Source organism: Candoia aspera, chromosome 1, assembly GCF_035149785.1.
Source record: "Candoia aspera isolate rCanAsp1 chromosome 1, rCanAsp1.hap2, whole genome shotgun sequence".
Classification (NCBI taxonomy): Eukaryota; Metazoa; Chordata; class Lepidosauria; order Squamata; family Boidae; genus Candoia; species Candoia aspera.
This window is the reverse complement of record NC_086153.1, coordinates 195,963,922-195,984,595: the sequence shown is the minus strand read 5'-3', so window position 1 is coordinate 195,984,595 and position 20,674 is coordinate 195,963,922. Positions and strand designations below refer to the sequence as shown.

Below are 20,674 nucleotides of genomic sequence, written 5' to 3'. Positions count from 1 at the left end.
ACTTCATTGTTATACTTCTCACATGATCCTCAAGAAACTTCCCATGATTGTTTCAAATTTGTTTTGTTTCTTAACCTGTCTTATTTATCCTATTTAGTTTTGTAAAATCCCACTTACCTATCCATTTCAACCTGTATTTCATTGAGATTTGCATCCAAGTAAAGATGCGTAGGACTGTAGCCTTGGAAAACATATTAAACTTTGCCAAATATAGGTTTCCCGCTACATATACTACATTTGAGATTTATGCTGTCTTCTGTAGAAATCCTAATACTCTTTTTTTAAAAGATGACAGTTCGTGGGAGAAGAAATGAATTGCAATTGATCAGTCATCAGCTAAAAATCTATAATCATTTACTTGTAAGTATTTCCCATACGTAGGATTACAGCATAAATTCCAGGTTATCAATAAACATTGGATGATGTGGGAAAATAATGACATGTCACTTGCTTATTTTCTGTATTAAAGATGGACAGCAAGCTCTTCATTCAAGCTTAATCAAAGGAAATGAAAAAAAAATCCAGCATTGTCATGCTTCTCCAAATTGGTACAAAAGGTCCTATTATTTGTATATAGAGAGATAAAAAAGTGTATAGGAAAGCACTTATTTGACACACTGTAACTTGAAATGTATGTACACCAATACGATATCTCAATTAGATATATTTGTTTTGTCAGCCAAAGATTAAGCATCAGATTAAAAGATGCATGAAAATGCTCAACATATAAAGTGAAATTTTGGAGTGATTTTACCAATGTTTGGGGAACCAGGACTTCTAGCCACACTGTTTGTATGTTGTAATGATGTTCATGAGACAGAATGTAATCAAATGTATGTACAACCAAGGGAGTGTCAGAATCCATATGGCATCAAAAGTTTTAACTTCCTTTTGGTTACGGATGTTCCTGGCCAGACACAATTAATTCAGAGCCAGATAAATAAGATCTGGCAAGGTTTTTCTGAATATAAAACACACAAAGCAAAATATTTTGCACATTTTCCAGATATTTTTTCATTGTTTGTTTTGCAAATATTAATGTTTAAGACTGATTTCATTAGTAGATAAAAAGTATTACAAGATGCAGGAGCATTCACAGCTTGACCAGCCAAGGATCATTCCCAGGGATTCCATTCTGTAGAAACACTGGCTGGTGCATTAAGAAAAGGCCACCATGCCTGAACTATTTAAAACTTCCTTACATTGTCATCAGTAGCTGGTTTATCTATTATCACCTCTGGCAGAAGCTGTCCAACAGGCGATGTAGGAACAGATGGTCCACCAACCAAGGAAACCACCCCATTGCAATCCACAGTGCTGTGCATCTTCCCATTCACTGGAAACACTGCCAGCATCCTGGATGACCTACTGGCCTGACTAATGTTACTGTTGCGCCGTTCACCATGTCTGCGCGGCACAAAAAGAGAATCTCTTCTGCTATCATTATCTTCAAAAGTGCTGTGTTCATCATCAGCAAAGTCATTCTCTGATCCTATATCCTTTGCTCTACCTCTGAAGCTGAAAAGGCTTGTTCTGCTGTTGCGCCGTGGGGAAAACAGTGAGCCACGCATGCTCAGCAAAGACTGTAAGAAAAGTCAAATGGACAGAACAGTTAGCACACCATTTCAGTCCTGCCTTCACCGATAAAAAGAAAGGATTCTTCCACACCCATACAGAATGTAAATATAGTCTCAGAAAGTCCTTTTGTACAGCAGATTTATCTCTTAGAGCTCCTATCTCTGCATTTCACTGAGTTGTAGCTACTAACAGGGAGAAACCTGAGACAGAGATCTTCAAATATCTAAGAATTCAGTATTTATTAAAACTCTCCTCCCCAAATCCCTGAGGACAAAACTGGTTTACTACCTATGCTAGGGCTTCAGATTCTATCCATGCCTACTTGGGAATAAGCCCATTTAATTCAGTGTGGTTTCCTTCTAACTGCAGCTGAATATCTACTTTGCAAACATGTCTGTAGAAAAGGCTCAGGTACTACAGACTGTTGGATTAAAAACAAAATGTAAACGAAGTTTTTGGAGAGGAAATTTCCAGCTCATTGCTATAATTAAAAGATTGTCTTCCAATATCTCTACACATGCCTTTGCTTATCTTGATTCTCAATATCTAAAGTTATTTGCCTGCAATACAATATACCTCTCTGATACCAATAGTAAGGATTACGACGTGTTGCCACTGCATTTATCACAGTAGTATGCTTGATATATCTCATGACTGGACCATAAGAAACACGACAAAAGTATTAGGAGTTAGTGTAAACTCTTAGCATTTCAAATAATGTATTCAACAACTCTATGGGATAGTTTGTATTTCATGAAAAATCAGTTCTCTGGAACATTTTTCCTAGATTTAAAAACAGAAGATTTCAACCTCCCAGTGGCAGATACGAACCGGCAAAAGTGTTTGTTTTGTGTAAGGTCAGTCCCCTCCAGCGTGCTCACAGCATAACATGATTGCACTTTTGCCAGAGACAATAACGACTGAGTTCCATGATGATAGCAGTTTACCTGGTGGGGAGAAGAATGTTTCCGCTCTAGTGTTAATCTATTCCCTTCAATGGAGAATCGGCAACCTTTTCTCCTGATACTATCTTCAGATTCAGATCTGTGAAACTCATCTTCCTCCTTTTCCTCTCCGCCAGATTGTTCTTTCTGTTTTCTCTTCTTCCTTCTATTTCTCCTCTCTTTGGCACTCTTGGAACTCAATTTTGATGTTTCAGAAGAACTTTCTGAAAGCTCCCCCGTTCCCCCTCCTGCGCTGGGATCTTTGGATTCAGCCGATGCGGTTGCCGCAGCAATTGCCGCTGCCTGTCATGAAGCATTAGTAGCTACATTTTACTGGTCTTGTGAAAAGAGCAGCATTCTTAATTTAAACATGAAAAATCCACAAGGAAAAAATACTTGAGTAATAAACATAACATTTAGATTTTTTAAAAGCAGTACGAATATTTATTGTGGTCTTGCACTTATGCTTATAAATATCACTCTACCCATTATATTTATTTGTCTAATTTAAGAAATGCATGCTAAGGGATCTTTTTTAAACCTGATCAAAACACAGGAAGCGTAAACAACATTTATGATACAAAGAGTTCCAAGTGTATTTCTCTACCTAGTTAGCTAAGCCAGATATCCATCCTGGATCCATATTCAGATGATCTCCTTTTGATACATCCTAAGAACCAGGTTTCTTTCACTTAAAAGGAGTAATAGAAGGGCTGGTTCCGTATTTGTGAGGCCCTGGGCAAGGTGGTTCTGGGGCCCTACTCGTACTGGTGTCCCGTTGTCCCAATGGCAGCAGCATGAAGAGGCAACTGGAACCATCTCAGCAGCTGGCACAGGATGGATGGCCTTACATGCAGCAATCAAGACAATCCTCATTTTAGGCTCCCTACCAGCATTCCTCATACTGTGCCATTCTGAAGCAATACTAAATTAATGGCTCTGGGATCCAAACAGCAGCTGCATCCTTACTTGCTACTGTAGGTTTGTGGTGCTTTTCTCAAGGCCAAGAGACAAAGAGGGTCCCTATTTTTAGCAGCTGCCTGCACCAGGTCTACTAAGGTCCTTTAAGATGCTCAGTACTAAAAGGAGCATCATACAGTTTCTGCTAGGAAGCATGACAGCATTCATGCTTCCCCCACACTGATAGGTCTGTTTGTTTAATCACTTTATATGGCCACCTGTCTCAAAACAATGGCTCAGTACAAGAATTAAAACCAACAATAATTAGAACCACAAACCACTTCACAAATGCCTGAGGTCACAAAGATCAATTCCAGTTTACAGTGGAAAAAAAACAATAGTAAAGCCAACCAATCCGCAGGGCCTCCTTAACCTCCAGCCAGAAATGCCTGGATGGGGCAATTAGGAATTAAAATGATAATTTACTCTCTAATTCCAGCTAAGGGGCATTGGCAACACATAGCAAAAAGGTTAAAAAGACATCTTAAGGAATCCCCTACTCACCCACTCCCTGGCACAGTAAACAAGCAGCAGTATTTATTTATTTATTTAAAAGATTTGTATGGTCACCCATCTTAAACTACTCTGGGTGGCTCACAACAGCAATAAAACCAGTAACTATAAAACATAACCATAAAACAATCAAACAAAAACAAAAACCCTGTGCCTTAATCATCCCCTTAGGATGCTCTGCAGCAAGCTCCAATTACCTTCATTCCATTCTTCCCATCCCATCCCATCCCATCCCAAGCAAAGGGGACTTGCTTTTAAGGAAAAAATATTGTTGTGTCTGCAACTTGCACAAGCTGCAAACAGAGAAAGAATACACATCTCATCTTAGGCAGACTTCAGACATTCTCAATCCACAAATCCAGAGAGGGAGAGGTATGTTTTGGATCATGCAGAGTTTCATTTTACCCCAGCTCCTCTCTTTCCTGGGTGTAGAAAAAGTCTTGATCCTTTTAAAACCAAGCAGAAATTGCTGGACTGAGGCTGGAAAATAGGTGGAGAGTATCATCTCCCAGACAGCCTCCGTTACATAGCTGGATTCTCCCTAAGTCAAATATTCTTTATGAGTATTTATGAGCAGTCCTCAATTAGCAACTGCCTCGGATAGGGACCATTCGCAAATACAGTGGTAATAAATGGTAGTAAACAGTAATTGAAAAATCATTGTCTGACCAATGCACACACTTAGCCTCAAATGTCTACACCTGTCAGCCCTTCCAGGTAAACCAGTCAGGAAACACAACAAGATGAACTAATTCTACTTTATTGTAAGGCTAGAATCTTGCAAGTCTGAAAGTACAAATCTCCCACCCTCCCTATTTACCACCTGAATAATTAGGGCGGGCCCTTCCTAAGTTTCTTTCTATTGCAGTTATTCTGTTACGGGCTCCTTTCTCTTTTATCTGATCGTCCCCTAGGCAGCATCTCTTCCCCACTTCTTTCAAGGTCACCCTCACAGCGCCTGACAACAATGCACACCTGAGTGAGAGTAAAGCTGGCATTGCTGCACAAGAGAACTTTATCTAAATGAGACAGCAGCAACCAGCAATCTGCAGCATCTCTCTCTCAGTCACATGGTTCGCTTAGTGACCATTTTGCCAGAACTAATTGCGGTTGCTAAAAGAGGACTATCTGTACTTCAGTCTTGTATGAATGTATCAGGTTGTACATGAGGATATTCCTTTCTTTTAACTCTCTTGTGGGCTATAATATTAACTTGGAACTCATTTGAAATGCCCCATTTCTTTCTTTTTATGGAGACTCCAGGCAGTATGAGATAATTGTAGCCAAGCAACACCATAATTTGACCTTTTCATTCTAGCCTGTGGATTATTATCTTGCATAGGGTTTTTTTTCTCTGAGTAAACTGGAGTTATAACATCGGATAAATATTGTCAGATAACCCTAACCCTATAGATAAGTATGAGAACTGTACAGTTTTGCTGCTTGACTTTACAGATGTTGTTAGAATGTAATTGCCATAGACTATCAGCACTGGTCATGCTGGCTGGGCTGAGGAATGTGGTTGACGGTCAACAACATCTTGAAAGTCATGTTTTTCATTCCTGCTTTAAAGAGTAGCAGTTCTCTGTTAGGCTTCTATCAATTTGCCATATTCCTCTATAAGCTTATTTATTGTACTTTTAAGGCCAGTTATTTCCTACCAAAAATATACCTGAGCCGCTTCTTGCTGTTTTTTCAGCTGTTCCAGCAACTGCTGGAACTCGGCCTCTTTCTGCTCAGCTTCTTCCATGGTGGCTTGATTCTGCTCTTCATAGGCCATGGCAACAACAGCCAGGATCAAGTTGATCAGGTAGAAAGAGCCCAAGAAAATCACCAGGACGAAGAAGATCATGTATGTTTTGCCTGCAGCACGCAGAGTCTGGGAAAAATAATAGTTTATGTTTTAAAATGATTATAGAAATGTGATACTCAGTATCATGCCACTTATGCTTGGATCACTCATATAACTTTTCTTTTGAAACTAGCATACTTAAGATTTTGCTACCTAAATAATTCTCTCTCACCAGCTGATACAGATTTTCCCAGAAGTCCTGAGTCATCAATCGAAAGAGAGACAAGAAGGCCCAGCTGAATGTATCAAAACTTGTATAACCATAGTTTGGATTCCTTCCAGCTTTTATGCAAAAATAGCCTTCTGGACATTGACTGAAATAAACAAATAAATAGGAGTGCACTCATTAATGCTAGTGAAATACCTACCACATATTAAATTCATGCTTGCCTATAACTGAGTGCAAAGGGAAGAGCTAGACCCAATTTTATTTCCCAGAGGGCTGTATCCCATCTTCCTATTCACTCTCTGCTCTTTCCCTTAACAAGCTGGAAACTTTAATTCTATGTTCCTCTGGATAGGTGAATCTATCCATTTCAGTTTCCCCCAGTTTCTCAACTTTCCATTCCTAATTTCATCCCCATATTAGTCTGAGATTTTTTTTTAAAGTTTGCCTTATATATTTATTTTTCAAGTATAAATCTGTATTTTATTTTATTTATTTAATTTTATTTACAGACCCTGCCTTCGGTGCCATGGCCCCCGACATATGGAACACTCTTCCCCCAGAGGTGAGGGAGGCCCCCACCCTCCTTGCTTTCCAGAAAGGGGTAAAGACCTGGCTCTGCCATCTCGCTTGGGGCGGGAGCGGGGTAATCAACCCTGGGGGTGGTTAGTGCCCTAAAGAGGCCCCATGTATTCATGAATTTAAATTAAGAACTTTTAATATCTCCATCTTGGATTTTATATTTTTATTTAAGAGGTAGTTTTTATTGTATTTTAATCTGTATTTATTTTTAGTTTTATTGTAAACTGCCCAGAGTCCCTCTTTGAGGGAGGTGGGCAGTGATTAAATTTGAAATATAAATAAATAAATCTATTCATTTTGGTTTTCAATTTTAACGCACACATTTTTTACAAGTAATTCAAATAATGCATTGCCTTATTATTTTCATGAATTGCTTATTTGTGCAGAGTTTTAATCAATAAACATTATTTTTTCTGGCCAACTGCATTCTAAAATTCAGAAAAAAATAACTGACTTTCTGTTCATAAATTAATTAAAAATGTAAAATTAGATAAGTTCATATTCAAATGCTAAGCAACTTTCTCCCCTTCCATGTTTGTGGCTTGTTTATCATTGCTGAGGCAATTTTGGGTGGGAAATAGCTTCTTCAGAAATAGACTGGAATTTTGAATTTATGATGACACCACTACATTCTTTTTCATCTCTTTACTATTTGTTTGTTTGTTTGTTCATGGAGAAAATCTATCTATGTGGTTGCTAGGAGTCGAAAATGACTTGATGGCACTCAATCAATCAACCAACCAACCAATCAATCATTTATTTCCAACTCAACATATTTAAATAATGACAGAGCTTATACTAGTAAAAATTAAACTTATATCTGAGCAAATAGGTCCCAATGTGTAAAGCAGAACATATGTTAAATAAATCAGTTATAATGTACAGGCCAATATCAAAAGCTGTTGCAGCTATTTTAGAAGCTTAATGATAGGTCTTACCCTGCATCAGTACTATTACCACAAAGCAAAGCATCATTTTGTCCTTCCAAAAAATAAAAATTTCCTGTGTGAAAAAAAAAATTAAAAAAGAGTTAGCAATCTAAACCCAATCTATATCTCCTTTGCTCCTGCAATAATTCTACTAGCAATTCCTATGTAAAAAGCAGTGAAGTAACAATACCTAATTGTGATAGTTGCCTGTGCAGAAGGACTGTACTGAACAAGGAACTCAGATAAAGATCAGGCATGACTGAATGGTTAAAATGAGGGTATGATGTAAAATTAACTCACAGGAACCATTAGAAATATTATTGCCTACAAGGGACTCCACCTGCATATGTTCTGTTCAATAGAGGCCTTGCAAGCCTAATTTCACAGCAACAAGAGGTCAAGCTTACTTTTAGTCTAACTGTTCTCCAACCCAGGCAAAAGCATGCAGAGATCAGACAAGGCAAATATTTTCAACTCATTATTGCCTAAGAATTAAATGCAGTGACATTTAAGAGGTAGAAGAAAACTTTTCAAACTTCGTAGATTTGATCCTCTTAGTAATATAATGTAATATAAACCCATGTAGGAGCTGCAACTGCTCTTGAGTGGCAAATGAGCTTGATTTTTGACTGAAAGGTCAATTTTTCCCAACCTCTCAATCCCAGTAGCATCCTCCAAATGCTTAACTCCACAGTTGTGAAAAACACCGAAGAACAATTTAATTATAAACAATTAGGCCGATCTCCTCCCACCATTCTTCATTTTTATTTCCAACTTTGTTAGACATTTTTCATCCAAATATAGTGAGGCAAAACAAAACCAGGTGAAAAGCCCCAAGAATCAAAGAGCTAATAATTCTTTAAAGAACTTTTCTTCCTAACCCATTCATGCAGGCAGCAGCTAGGTTTGGGCTAGATTTAAAGACAGGAAGTGCCAGCTGTCAAAAACATGAGGGAATAGACCATGGGGGCTTAAGTGGGACAATCAAGACAGGCACCACTCAGATTAGCTGAGTCCAGAGAGAAATCACTAATGCCAAGAACTCTAAGAAAGTCACTGTTGTTTATATTTGGCAGTCAATTAAAGCTCTTCTTCCCTCCACAGTACTACTGTTTTCCTTAAATAGTACCCATTGAACAAGGAGTTAATGGGCCATCCACTGGGGAAACTTCAGTGAAGTAAGCAGAAATGGAAAGAGAGAACCTGTGAACTATGGGGAGGTATGCATAGGCATCTTATCTCCAGAAGCAGTGGGATCAGTTAGGGTAGCTGACATGCAAACATATGTAGGTTTCCTAAAATTTCTTCCTTCTCTTATTTCTAATGTAATCCTTGCTAAGGTCAATTCAAATTAACCTGGGTGAGAAGGTACAGAATTATGGAATCTTGGCATAAGGTGGTTTGCTTAATAACTATGTGATTCACTTAACAACTGCTGCAAAAATGGTCATAAATTCGGGTCCACATTCACTTAACAACCACATTGTTTAATGACCTAAATTCCGGTCCCAATTATGATAGTTAAGGAAGGACTACCTGTATTTAAATTTACTTTATTGCATATTTATTTTTATTCTGATTTTAAATGGCATTGCAAACTACCCTAGCATAAATGTTTATGACAGGAGCACTGACATGTCTTTCAAAAATAAAATATATAATGTTCAAAGAGACATCCCCTACTGATTTTCATAATGGCAAATTTTAGACAGTAGAGAACATGGCTTAGCTAAATCAAACCAAGTAGCCTGGGAGGATGGGGGTGGGAGGAATTCCATAATTTGGCAGGGTATAGCAGCTTCCATCTCATCGTTTCATAACACTGCCAATAAATCTGAACCATAACTGTACAATATCAAGGAATGCCATTAGGGAAAAAAGGGATAAAATTATATTCTTACTTTCATCTTGTATGTATGCATCCCAGTCAAATGGGGTAATATTTAATGTACTGTTTTCTCCAAATGTAATATTAAATAGATCAGTATCATTGGAATCTGTAGAATTTGGTGGATTCCAAAACAAACATTTATGCCTCAAGTTGCCCATGAATAGCTGGAGTCCTATGAGAGCAAAGACACTCAGACAAAACACTGTCAGAATCATCACATCGGACAGCTTCTTCACGGACTGAATGAGGGCCCCCACAATTGTCTTCAGACCTGGAAGCAGAAGAACACCATCAGAACAATTGCAAAGACAGATGAAAAAACAGAACAAAATGGTGACCCCAATAATGTTAAAGAAAGCCTCATGCAGAAGCTCAAATCAATGGCACTGTTGGTTTGTGAACTAACATTTTGAATGGTTCTGTCACTTGTGACAATGTATTTTGTGAGGATGAGGCCCAGAAGTTTATGCTCCTTGAAATTGTGGATGAAAATGTATTGTGCTTCATTAAACAAAGGATAACTTGTTTTAATGATAAAACAAGTGATTATGCTACCATGCTTTTCCCCCACAGAGGAAATCTTCCAATCACACTAAGCCTAAGCATGTTGCACCAAAGGAAGGACTGCGGCTATCAATGCAGCTTACTCCAGCATAAACACGTTTAGGCGTATGGATTGGAGTGGATTAATGACTTTTTTTTTTAACTGCCAACTTCTCTTGACCCAAACCATCAGGTTTACAACACCTTATTCTTCCCTTGATTTAATTAAGATACTAGAAGAAACTGAAATTGGAACAATAATAGTCTCCTATGCACACACACTCTCTCTCTTTCTCCTCTCTTACATATCTTACTCTTTTGTATTTGACAAATTTCAGATATTTCAAGAAGCCCAATAGCAATTCAGACATTCATCTCCATTAAAGTACTAAGGACAAACTTCATTTTCCATTTTGCAGGTAAAAAACACATGGCTACACCAAGATCACATGGTTATGCTTTTGTCACAGCTTGACCTCAAAGCTTGACATTCTGTGATGCAAATCACACAGGCCGTGTTCTGCAGCATGTCATGCAACAATGTGTTAAACGCAAAGGCTGATTTCAAAAATGAACAAGCAAATGGCAAAAAGCAAAGGATCACAAGATTAATTTCTTTCAACATATGATTCCTGCTTTTTTCTTATTTGTCCTTTTAAATGAATGAGCAAGCAACGAGGCTTATGGTGAAAAAAATGTGGTTTCAATTCCCATGGAATCCAAGAGTCAGCCTCTGGGTTTAACCTAGCTCTCACCTGGGATGACTGATATTGTTTTCAATGCCCGGAGAACTCTGAATGTTCTCAACGCTGAGACATTGCCCAGGTCCACAAACTCTGTCACATATCTGTAATAGGGGAGTTCACACACAAACACAATGACAGGATAAAAAGGAACAGTTGGAGAGGTACAAGGGACCTAACACCTTACACCACTTACGTCTTACCTGGGATTACAGAAATAGTTTTCAAAGCTCTCAGTACTCTGAAAGTTCGAAGAGCTGAAACATTGCCTAGGTTTACAAATTCTGTTACATACCTGTAGAATTAAACCACAGTTATTCAGAGTTGAGGCAGACTTCAGGGTACTTACTTGGGGACTTCATCAAGACCCCTTGGGTAACTTTAGTGGAAAAATAAATAGCAACATCTTCTTAAAACTTTTAACAGTGATCAGTTTATACAGTAGGACAACATGTACCCAGGGACCTTAGTGTGAACTTTTATGGGTCTAACCAAGGTAACTTATATAGAGAAATACAAAGCAACAGAGGCTATTTTGATCCATCAGAAAAAAAAATCCAGAAGCCACAATGGGCCAATGACTTAATTAAGATCAACCCAAATGACACAACAAATGCACAAGCTATCATATTCTCCAACGTTCTTCATCATATCAGGTATTAAAAAAAATGAATGGGGAAGGATGATGACAATGGTGGTGGTGGTTGTCGTTGTCGTCGTCGTCATCATCATCATCATCATCATCATCATCATCATCCAATATTAGGTCAGACATTACAGCCATATATTCTAGTGCTTAGATTTAGTCTTAAAATGACATCTGCGGACTGCATGAATATATCAGAGTTAAGTGAACCTATCAGGTTTTAACTAACATTTTAAGACGAAGTGAATTGTTGCTCCCCACAGCTCTGAAAACACAAAGACATCAGTCTTCAATCTGTTTTTTTACTACCATTGAAGCTCAAAGGCTTGTGCCCCTTGGCAGAGAAGAGGAGAAAAAATGATCTAACCATTCTTACATCAAGAAACTTAATTTGAAATTTTGGGTGTTTGAAAAAATGGTTTCTTTCCTGTTAGAAAGGGGAAGTATACAGTGTCTGAAAGAACTCCTTGGACATTCTACACTACTAGTTACTGTACCAGATACTTTACTATATGAGTGCACTCATATGGATTCGCAAAGAAAAGAAGAATACGATTATTGTCATCAAATTAGGCAAGCAAGGAAAACATAGCAAATGAGGCTATTTCTTCATAAAAACTGACAATCTTAATCTATTGGGTATATTATTACAAATACCAGTGATGACAAAAGAATATCTTGTTTGCTCTGCTTTATTTTCTCCAGCAGAAATAAATTAGTTCAAGAGTTGGATTTTCTAATACATGATGAGGTATATACTGTTGAAAATGTATAGGTCATAAAATCATCTCTATCTTTGATTGATTAAAGCAGATTTTAATAACAATAGGCTCCATGTTCCTGTATTTTATATTAGAGTACTCACATTGATATACATTAATGTATGTCAATAAAAAGAGGATGGGAGAGAAAAGAATGGAAAACTTACGCAAATGTAATGACAGTGAAATCAAGCCAGTTCCAGGGATCTCGGAGGAAGGTGAAACCATCTATACAAAAGCCCCTTGCAATTATTTTTATAAGGGATTCAAAGGTATATATTCCTGTGAACGTATATCTGGTAAAAACAAACAATATATTAATTAATGCAAACGATTTTTAAAAACTCAAATATGTCAGAACTGCCATCCTGGGTTTTACCAAGCCCCCCTTTAGGGATGGTATGGGGACTCCTTCCCATGTTATTGAAGAAATGGAAAGCACCAATAGAAAAAAAGCCCATGCTTTACTCTCTGTTTCTCAGACATTAAGGCAACACATTTATGGGAAGGAACCATATTATATGCTACCAGGAGATGGTCCTATACACTGCATGCAATCGCAAGAACACAAGAGGCCTTGCTGTATCCTCCTGCATGCAGAGACTTCTAAGAAGAGGCTTGGCTCTGCTCAAATTTTAAGTGAAAAGCTAGAAGTCACCAGAGTTATCACAACCATGGTATAAAGGTGATAACATTTTCTTCATTGAGGCTCAGAAGCATACTGTTTTTGAACATGAAAATACTGCTGGCGGGCTAATCCTCTATCAATCAGCCTATCCTATTTTCTGAGCTGTCTACCCTACACCATCTTGTGGGGCCAAAGGTAAGAGTACATTGTGGGAAGAGTTTGTGAAGTGGAATGGGAAGGTTGATTTTTGGAATGGAAAGAGATAAATCAATTGGATGCATGCAGATCTTTGCTCATGGAAGTTCACTAGATCACAGCCATGCTGTATGTACATTGTACATGAGCATGCATATGAGCTAATTCTATTACCTCTTCTACATCCCACAAAAACACATTCAAACATGCAATTAAGAATAAGGTTGAACTTACTCTACATTCTTTGTCCAATCAGGGGGCTTACTTAGGGTCATAAATACGCAGTTGGTCAAAATAGTGCACATAATGAGCATGCTGAATAATGTGGGTTATATTATTAAGGAAATATAGTCATGTTTTTTACAATTATAAATAAATAAATAAATGTTAATAGAGTGTTCTGCTTTTATTACATATATATGTAAATACAGTTATGGGACAATGTATATAAATTTCTAAAGATCCAGGACTATATTATATATAAGTAAAATAAAAACAATTCAGATGAATGAAAGTTCCATTTCGTTCCACAACAAACCTCTGAATATTTGTTTTGATATCATTTTTGGAAACAGGCAAAAGGTATAATTAAAAAACTGTTGCAGATGGAATAAAAATCAGTAGCTAGACTGGATACAGAAACACACCATAATATATAAAGGGTATCTAATCATGCTTTCTGAAATAAATGCAAGGTAATATTCAAGATAGTTTTGCAAGTAAATCTGGAAAACAACACAATGGCCAACAGAATGGAAGAGGTCAATGTCAGCCTACATACCAATACCAAAGAAACAGTGCAAACCATTGCATAATATCCTTAACTTCACATACTAAGAAAATAATGCTTAAGATCATCATATATTAGAGCCCTATATGGAAAGGAGATGTCAGATGTTCAAGCTGGTTTTAGAAAAGGCTGAGGAACAAGAGACATTATTGCTGATGCATGCTGGATAATTGAGAAAGCCAAAGAATACCAGAAAGAAGTCACTGTGTGTTTCATTGATTATAGAGAGGCCTTCAGTCATGTTGACTGTGTCAAACTGTGGAATATGCTTAGGAAAATGGGAATCCTAGAACAATTTATCTATCAACAATAAAAGAACCAACAGTCAAGAAATATGCTACAGATTAGCATTTTATAGGAAAGCAATGAAGGCTTTGGAAAAATACCCTGATGCTGTGCCATGTCTATACCTACAAAGATCAGTATTGTGCAGGCAGTATTTTTCCCTGTGACACTTTATGGAAGTGAAGGTTGGACTCTGAAGAAGCAGGATAGAAAGACTACTGATGCTTTTGAAGTTTGATGATGGAAAAGACTCCTGAGAATACATGGATAGCCAAGAAAACAAACAAATGACCATTGAACAAATCACCTAGAGTTCTCACTCAAGACACAAATGGCCAGGTTCAAATTATCATTTTTTGGACACATTAGGGGAAGATTCAGATCCCTTCAGAAGTCCATAATACTGCAAAAGGTGGAAGAAAAGAAAGGAAGAAGATGATCAGCAGCAAGGTAGATGGACTCAATTACATCAGTGATGGGTGCATTGCTGGGAACTCTGGAGGATCAGGTTGGGGAGAGATCATCCTGGAGAAGTTCTATGTGGCTGCTAAAAGTGGACATCACACTGATAATTAATAATTAATTTTCAACAAAATATCTTAATAGCACTGCATTTTGAAGGAAGAGCTATGGTACACACATATCTACTATGCTATGCATTATTTGCAGCCTTAGCATCTGGATACTTACGTTTACAACTAGGGAGGAACGTATATGTCCTTCAGAAAAAAAAGAAGTGCTGATATTTAGTTATTTCTGGTTTAAGCCAAAATATTCCAATGTAATTAATATTAAAACATAATGCATTTATACTGCATTATCCTGGTTAAATCGTAGCATCAAAACCTTTGGATTTGCACTGAAGTGCTGATATCCAGTATGGAAGAAGTCCTAATTGCATTTCCAATCCCTATTTTGTCTTAGCAAAAAAGCAGAATAGGGATTCTGCCCACATAAGAAGCAACAAAGGGGGAGAGGATAGATAGAGAATGCCTCCCTTGATGCCAGTTACTGGCAGTAGAAGACCTCCTTGTTGGGGCAGGCTTGGGTGTGTATGGAGGTGAGAGCTTGGGAGAGCGTGAGTGGGGGTCTAGGATAAAAGATTTAGCCGGCTTCCAAGTTGAATGAATGACAGGTTGGAGATGTAGAGCTGCTCTGCACTGGTAATCTATAACTAAGCTATTTCTGAGGATAAGTCTACCAGTCTTCTGAATGCCCATGTACCCTAGTTCCATTGCCTACAGCGAAAGTTAAGTGCCAGAGAGAGATCTCATTGCACTGTGTGTGCCAGCAGAAGGTGGAAAACATCACTTTTGACTCAACAGGAAAGATGGGCAGAGGTTGCCCTTGTGGTGAGCCAGGTTGGTTTTGCATGTCCTCAGTAAATGGTTGTAGGATGTTTTGGCCCTAGAGTTAAGCAGGACATGTAGATGAGCCTTTAGTGCATTTTATTATGCAAAAAATACTCTTTGCACTCAGTTCTATAAAATATGTTTTGCCTAATGATATTCCATTACTTTATCAAATAGCAGAGAAACACTGATACTTGTCATACATACATACAGAACGTATGACAAATCTGTCCAACAAACCTGCAAAGTATCTGTTTCTGGCTAATACCATTCAGACATTGAAAACTGAAATTTAAATGTATAGTACAGAAAATGCTGGAATTCCTTATTATATATCATCTGCAAAGAACTAGAATATTTAAGTATCATGTTCAGTAATTTCCTTTCCAAACTGCCATCCTGTAAAGAAGTCTTTAGAAATTGTCTAACATCCAATTTCTAGGAAAAATCCCCAGAAATTGCTTTATAGTACCATCCAACCAATGCTTAGTGAAAAGGTAAAAAACACATATATAGGACAATTGTTTAATGCAAACTTTTCCAGTTTACCATAGATAAATTATAGTAGATAAACTTTAGGATCTAAGACCTGAATATATTTAGATAATTTAGATTGTGATTCTGTAATCATTTACCTAGGATATCTTTGGAATCCATTAAACTTACTACAAAGTATACCTGTACAAGACAACTCTTTTAAACTACTGTAGTAACACAAAATGCTGAGAACTTTTCAAACAGTCTTGACTGTGCTTGCAGTCCACTAGAGAATTGGGAGCTTAAAGAGAATAGCAAAATCAGTGTCCTTGAAGTATCCTGGCATAAGAGTACACCCAATTTTGAAAATGTTTTCACACTGCAGGCCAGTACTTCATAGGAGGATATTGCACAAAGAGAACTGAAAACAGGTACATCTTTCCATTGTGGGGCCACCAGTCCTCATTCCCAGAATGCACCTGGCTCTTGAGACCATTTGCTTATTTGAGTATTCTATGGACATTTGGCCTCTGCATTTCCATGAATTTTAGATCTTAATTATACAGTTGAATAGTTTGGAACAACTTCCTCTTCAGCCTAACAATATAGAAATAAGGAATGAAATAACAAGATATAGTTATAAATTGCTACCTTGAGAAAACTAGAAAACTATTTGAAAACAACCACTTGAAAAGGATATGAATGTACCAAAATCTTAATAGCTATTTTTCTAAGAGGGTTGAAAGGAGTTAAAATGTATAGGGCAGGGGTGGCACTGAATCGGAAAATTGCCTTCCCTTTATTCAATACTATAAAAGTCTGGAAGAAAAAAAGAAAAAGTGAAAGCAATATAAACATATGCAATGTTATATTAATTTTTCTGTGTTTGCTTTTTCCAATGAGGAAAATCTAGACATCCTTTAACCGACCTTTCTAGTAAAGAGACTTGTTATTATTTACCATATAAGCAATATAGCATTTGCCATGGCATGGAAACAACATCAAAGAGTGTTATCAGCTGGAAAGAAACTTATCCGTTATCTAGTCTAACCCTGCTGCCTCTATTTGCAAAGTTTTAGGTAGACTATTGCTTAACAGTCATTACTGTCAAAAAGTTCTAATACTCAGCCCCAGTCTTCATTCACTTAATTCCAACCCGTTGTCGTGGCCTAACTTTCAATATAGAATAACCGTAGAATATATGGTTATTTTTACAAGTCTGGTGCCCAGAACTGAACACAGTACTCAATTGCCCTCTACAATGCAGAGGTCAATGGAACTATGACCTCTCATGATTTTGATGTAATACTTCTGCCAACGCAGCCCATTGGCATGTTTAGCTCATGCTGCTTGTTCATATTCACTATGGAGTGGTTCACTAGCATTCTAAAATCCTTCTTAGTGTACTGCCACAAAACACAGTCTTCCCAATCCTATACCTATGCATTTGAGTTTTCCTACCCAGATATAGGACCTTATTTGTCACAGTTGAATATCATAGAGTTGGATCTAATCCAATGCTCAAGCTTGCCAAGTTTATTTTGAATTATGATGTTCTCCTCTTGGTGTTTAGTATTCCCCCTATATTTGTCATCAGCATTCCCTTCCATCTCATCCTCAAAATCATTTATAAAATTGTTGAATAGCACAAAGCCAAAATGGAAGTCTGGAAGATCCCACGTAATCCTTCTTTTCAGGTCAATGCAGAACTTTTACAACAACCATTTCAGTATGGTTGTTCAGCTAATTGAAAATTCACTGGACTGCAATAACCTCTAGATCATGTTTATTCATCTTATCCACAAGAACATCATGAATATCACTTTAAGTAATGTAAAATGTATAGTTTTCCTTTCGTTTACCAAACTAGTCACTCTATCTGAGTAGAGATACTGACCTGACAACTTTTGACAGATCCATACTGGCACTTGGTAATAGTAGTATTTGTTTCTGAGTGTCTGCAGACTATGGCATGACAATCTATTATCTTGCCTGATGCAGACATTAAACTAACTGGTTTGTAGTTATGTTGCTTTTTTATTGACTCCTACACAAAGTTCCAAACTCACTTTTGAGTGAGCTTCTCTAGTTCCTTCTTTGATGGCCTTCGGTCAGCAGGCAAAACCCACTTTTTTCAGACAGACATTTAGGCCTCTTGCATTGATTATCAATTGTTCTTTGTTTAATTTTAGCAGGCTCTTGTTTTTATTTGGTCTTTGTGGAAAGTAAGTCATATCTGGATAAAATGTTTTTGTATATTTTAAATTTATGTTTAACAGCTATTAGACCCTTTTAGTGAGGTATAAATGTAAACAACTACATAAACTTCACCTTTATATAAATAGCTTCATCATCTTAGGTATTGATTTAGTGTGAAGATTTTACTTTCCAAAGCTTTGCCGGCTGTATTACTCAAAATGTAAAAAAGCAGTGTGCTAATGTTGTCTCATAGGGAATGATTTTAAAATAGTGGATTAATCCATGGGGCACACCCAACTCAAGAATTAACTATCATAATTCCAGATTTGTACTCCTGATGCATGAAGTCAGGGGTGGAGGAGAAGAATGACTATCTGATGGAGCAGAGAACTACACAGAAGCGACAATGGTAGCTGAAGGAAAAAATGTTGCTCTGTCTATACAGGAAGTTGGTTTTCTGTAAACTAAGCCATGCATCTCTGGAGCTAAAAGTTTGTGTCTAAACAATAAACTCAATGTGAACTTCCAGAGTCAAGAACCAAACCATATGAAAGGCTTGTTCTTTACACAGAATAACTATTATCAATAAATAATTCAGCTAAGTGATCAAAAGAATTAGAAAAATATGGACATTTTGATAGAGAAATTGAAAGAAAAGTTGATGGCATTATTTGGTCTATGGAAAAGAGCTTTGCCCCTCTACAGGTGTATGAAAAGTTACACAGGCTAAAAGTACATCACTGTCAATTACCATATATATAGAATCAAATTCTCAACTCCCAGGCAGTGATTCGTGTATCTTCTGTTATTCTGGGAAGTTAAAAGAGCAAAATAATATAGATCTGTGTTAGGAGCAACATATAAAATCCAATAGCAGATGGGTCAAGTGAAAGTCCCATCAAGAGAGGGCCCCAACCCACATGTACTGTAAGAGTATGGGGGAAGTTAAGGGGCAATGCAATGTATGTGATACTGCTGCACATTACATCCCAGCTCAACAGTCCAGATTTATGACAAACTCAGCTCCAAATAATTAGCACTTATACAAAGGCCACCATGGGATCTAATACGTTAATATTAGAAAATTCTAGGTCAGATGAGCTTCCAGTCAGTCTATCCTTTTCCATATAGCCACTGACTGCCCCTACAACCATTTTTGTGCTGCTCAGCAAGTGTCCTCTCCTTGCTGTCCTTGAGCCAATGAACTCTCCTTCTGACTGGGAGCCCAAAAACAATCAACCACTTAGTTCCTACTTCCTTTTTCTCTTCTTGTTTCATTATGGGGCATTGGGTAAAAAAAAAAAAGAACCCCCTGATCAGTCACGAAATGGAGGAAGTGGCAGTGCTGCTCCTCACTGTCATTACTAAGGCCTAGGAGGGGGAAAGAGGATGACTACAAAGTGCGTCACTGGAAACAAAGCCAATAAACACTCAACAATAACATCTCACAGGCCATCTAACCTTTCAACCACTGTGCTCTGGAGCACATCCAGATCTTCAACACTTTGCAAAAAAACAGCAGAGTTGGGGCCATTCTAAGTTCAGGTTGTATAGTGTGCCAGAGTCTAGATGCTGAGACCGAAAAGGCTCCCTGTTAGATGGATTTTTTAACTGAGGGAACCTGGAGTGTGTTCCTTCCGTCAGACTTGGTGGGATGGATAGAAACAACCAGGGTGAGGTGGTCCCACAAATAATCAGCCCCATGCTATGGAGGGCTTTATAATGATAACAAGCACCTTGAATTCTAATCCCAACTACACTGGGAGTCAGTGCAGTTACAGAGGTGTAACATGAGTCTACTAAAGTGCACCCATAACTGACACTACATTCTGGACGAGTTGCAGCTTCCAGTTAGTCTTCAAGGACAGCCCCAGTTAGAGTGCATTGCAGTAATCCAGTCAGGAGGTGACTAAGATGTGAGTGGCTGTGAGCTCCCTGGACCACAATTGGTCCACAAAATGAAGTTGTGCAAAAGCACCCCCACCCCTGGCCATGGCTGCCACCTGGTCTTCAAGAAGAGCAAACAGGAGCTGTGAATCCAGGAGAACCTCCAGACTGAGCACCAGTTCTGCTTGGGGTAATGCAACCCCATCCAGAACAAAATATGAAAAAATACTAGATCCAGGGGACCCTAATGCCCCTCAGCCTTGCCAGGGGTGAGCTGAAGCCTGTTCTTCTCCAACCAGACCCGCACATCCTCCAGACACTGAGACAGAACCTCCACAGCATCATTTGGTTGGCCTGCAGCAGAGATGTAGATGTTGTCGGATGACCTCACCCAGTGGCTTCATGTAGAGGTTAAACAGGAGTGGGGAGCACACCAAGTCCTATGTTACCCCACAGAGAAGGGGCTGTGGGATAGATCTCTCCCCCACTCCCCATAAACCAACTGGAACTGGTCCTGGAGGAACGAAGAGAACCAGCATATAACTGTGCCTCCCATTCTTAAACCCTGAAGTCAGTCCAGACATATACCATGATTGATGGTATCAAAAGGGGCTGAGAGTTCAAGGAGAGTAAGGATGGATGCACTGCTCCCATCCCACTCCTGCCAGAGGTCATCCCAAGCGTGAGTGATGCCATTTCAGTCCCTACCCAGGTCTGAAACCAGACTGGAAAGGGTCCAGATAATCCAGATAG

The 20,674-nt window shown here is 38.2% G+C and overlaps 1 protein-coding gene across 1 annotated transcript in view; it reads right to left on the bottom strand.

Moving 5' to 3' along the window:
* The window catches only part of LOC134507533 (sodium channel protein type 1 subunit alpha), a 96,431-nt gene that overhangs the window by 43,072 nt on the left and 32,685 nt on the right, over positions 1 to 20,674 (bottom strand). The window contains exons 3-12 of the mRNA XM_063318235.1: positions 16,536 to 16,654; positions 13,166 to 13,255; positions 12,276 to 12,404; positions 10,714 to 10,805; positions 9,426 to 9,686; positions 7,534 to 7,597; positions 6,020 to 6,161; positions 5,668 to 5,874; positions 2,526 to 2,825; positions 1,203 to 1,583 (exon numbers count right to left, since the gene is read on the bottom strand). Coding sequence (XP_063174305.1) covers positions 1,203 to 1,583; positions 2,526 to 2,825; positions 5,668 to 5,874; positions 6,020 to 6,161; positions 7,534 to 7,597; positions 9,426 to 9,686; positions 10,714 to 10,805; positions 12,276 to 12,404; positions 13,166 to 13,255; positions 16,536 to 16,654 — 1,785 coding nt within the window. The remainder of the gene's footprint in view (positions 1 to 1,202; positions 1,584 to 2,525; positions 2,826 to 5,667; positions 5,875 to 6,019; positions 6,162 to 7,533; positions 7,598 to 9,425; positions 9,687 to 10,713; positions 10,806 to 12,275; positions 12,405 to 13,165; positions 13,256 to 16,535; positions 16,655 to 20,674) is intronic.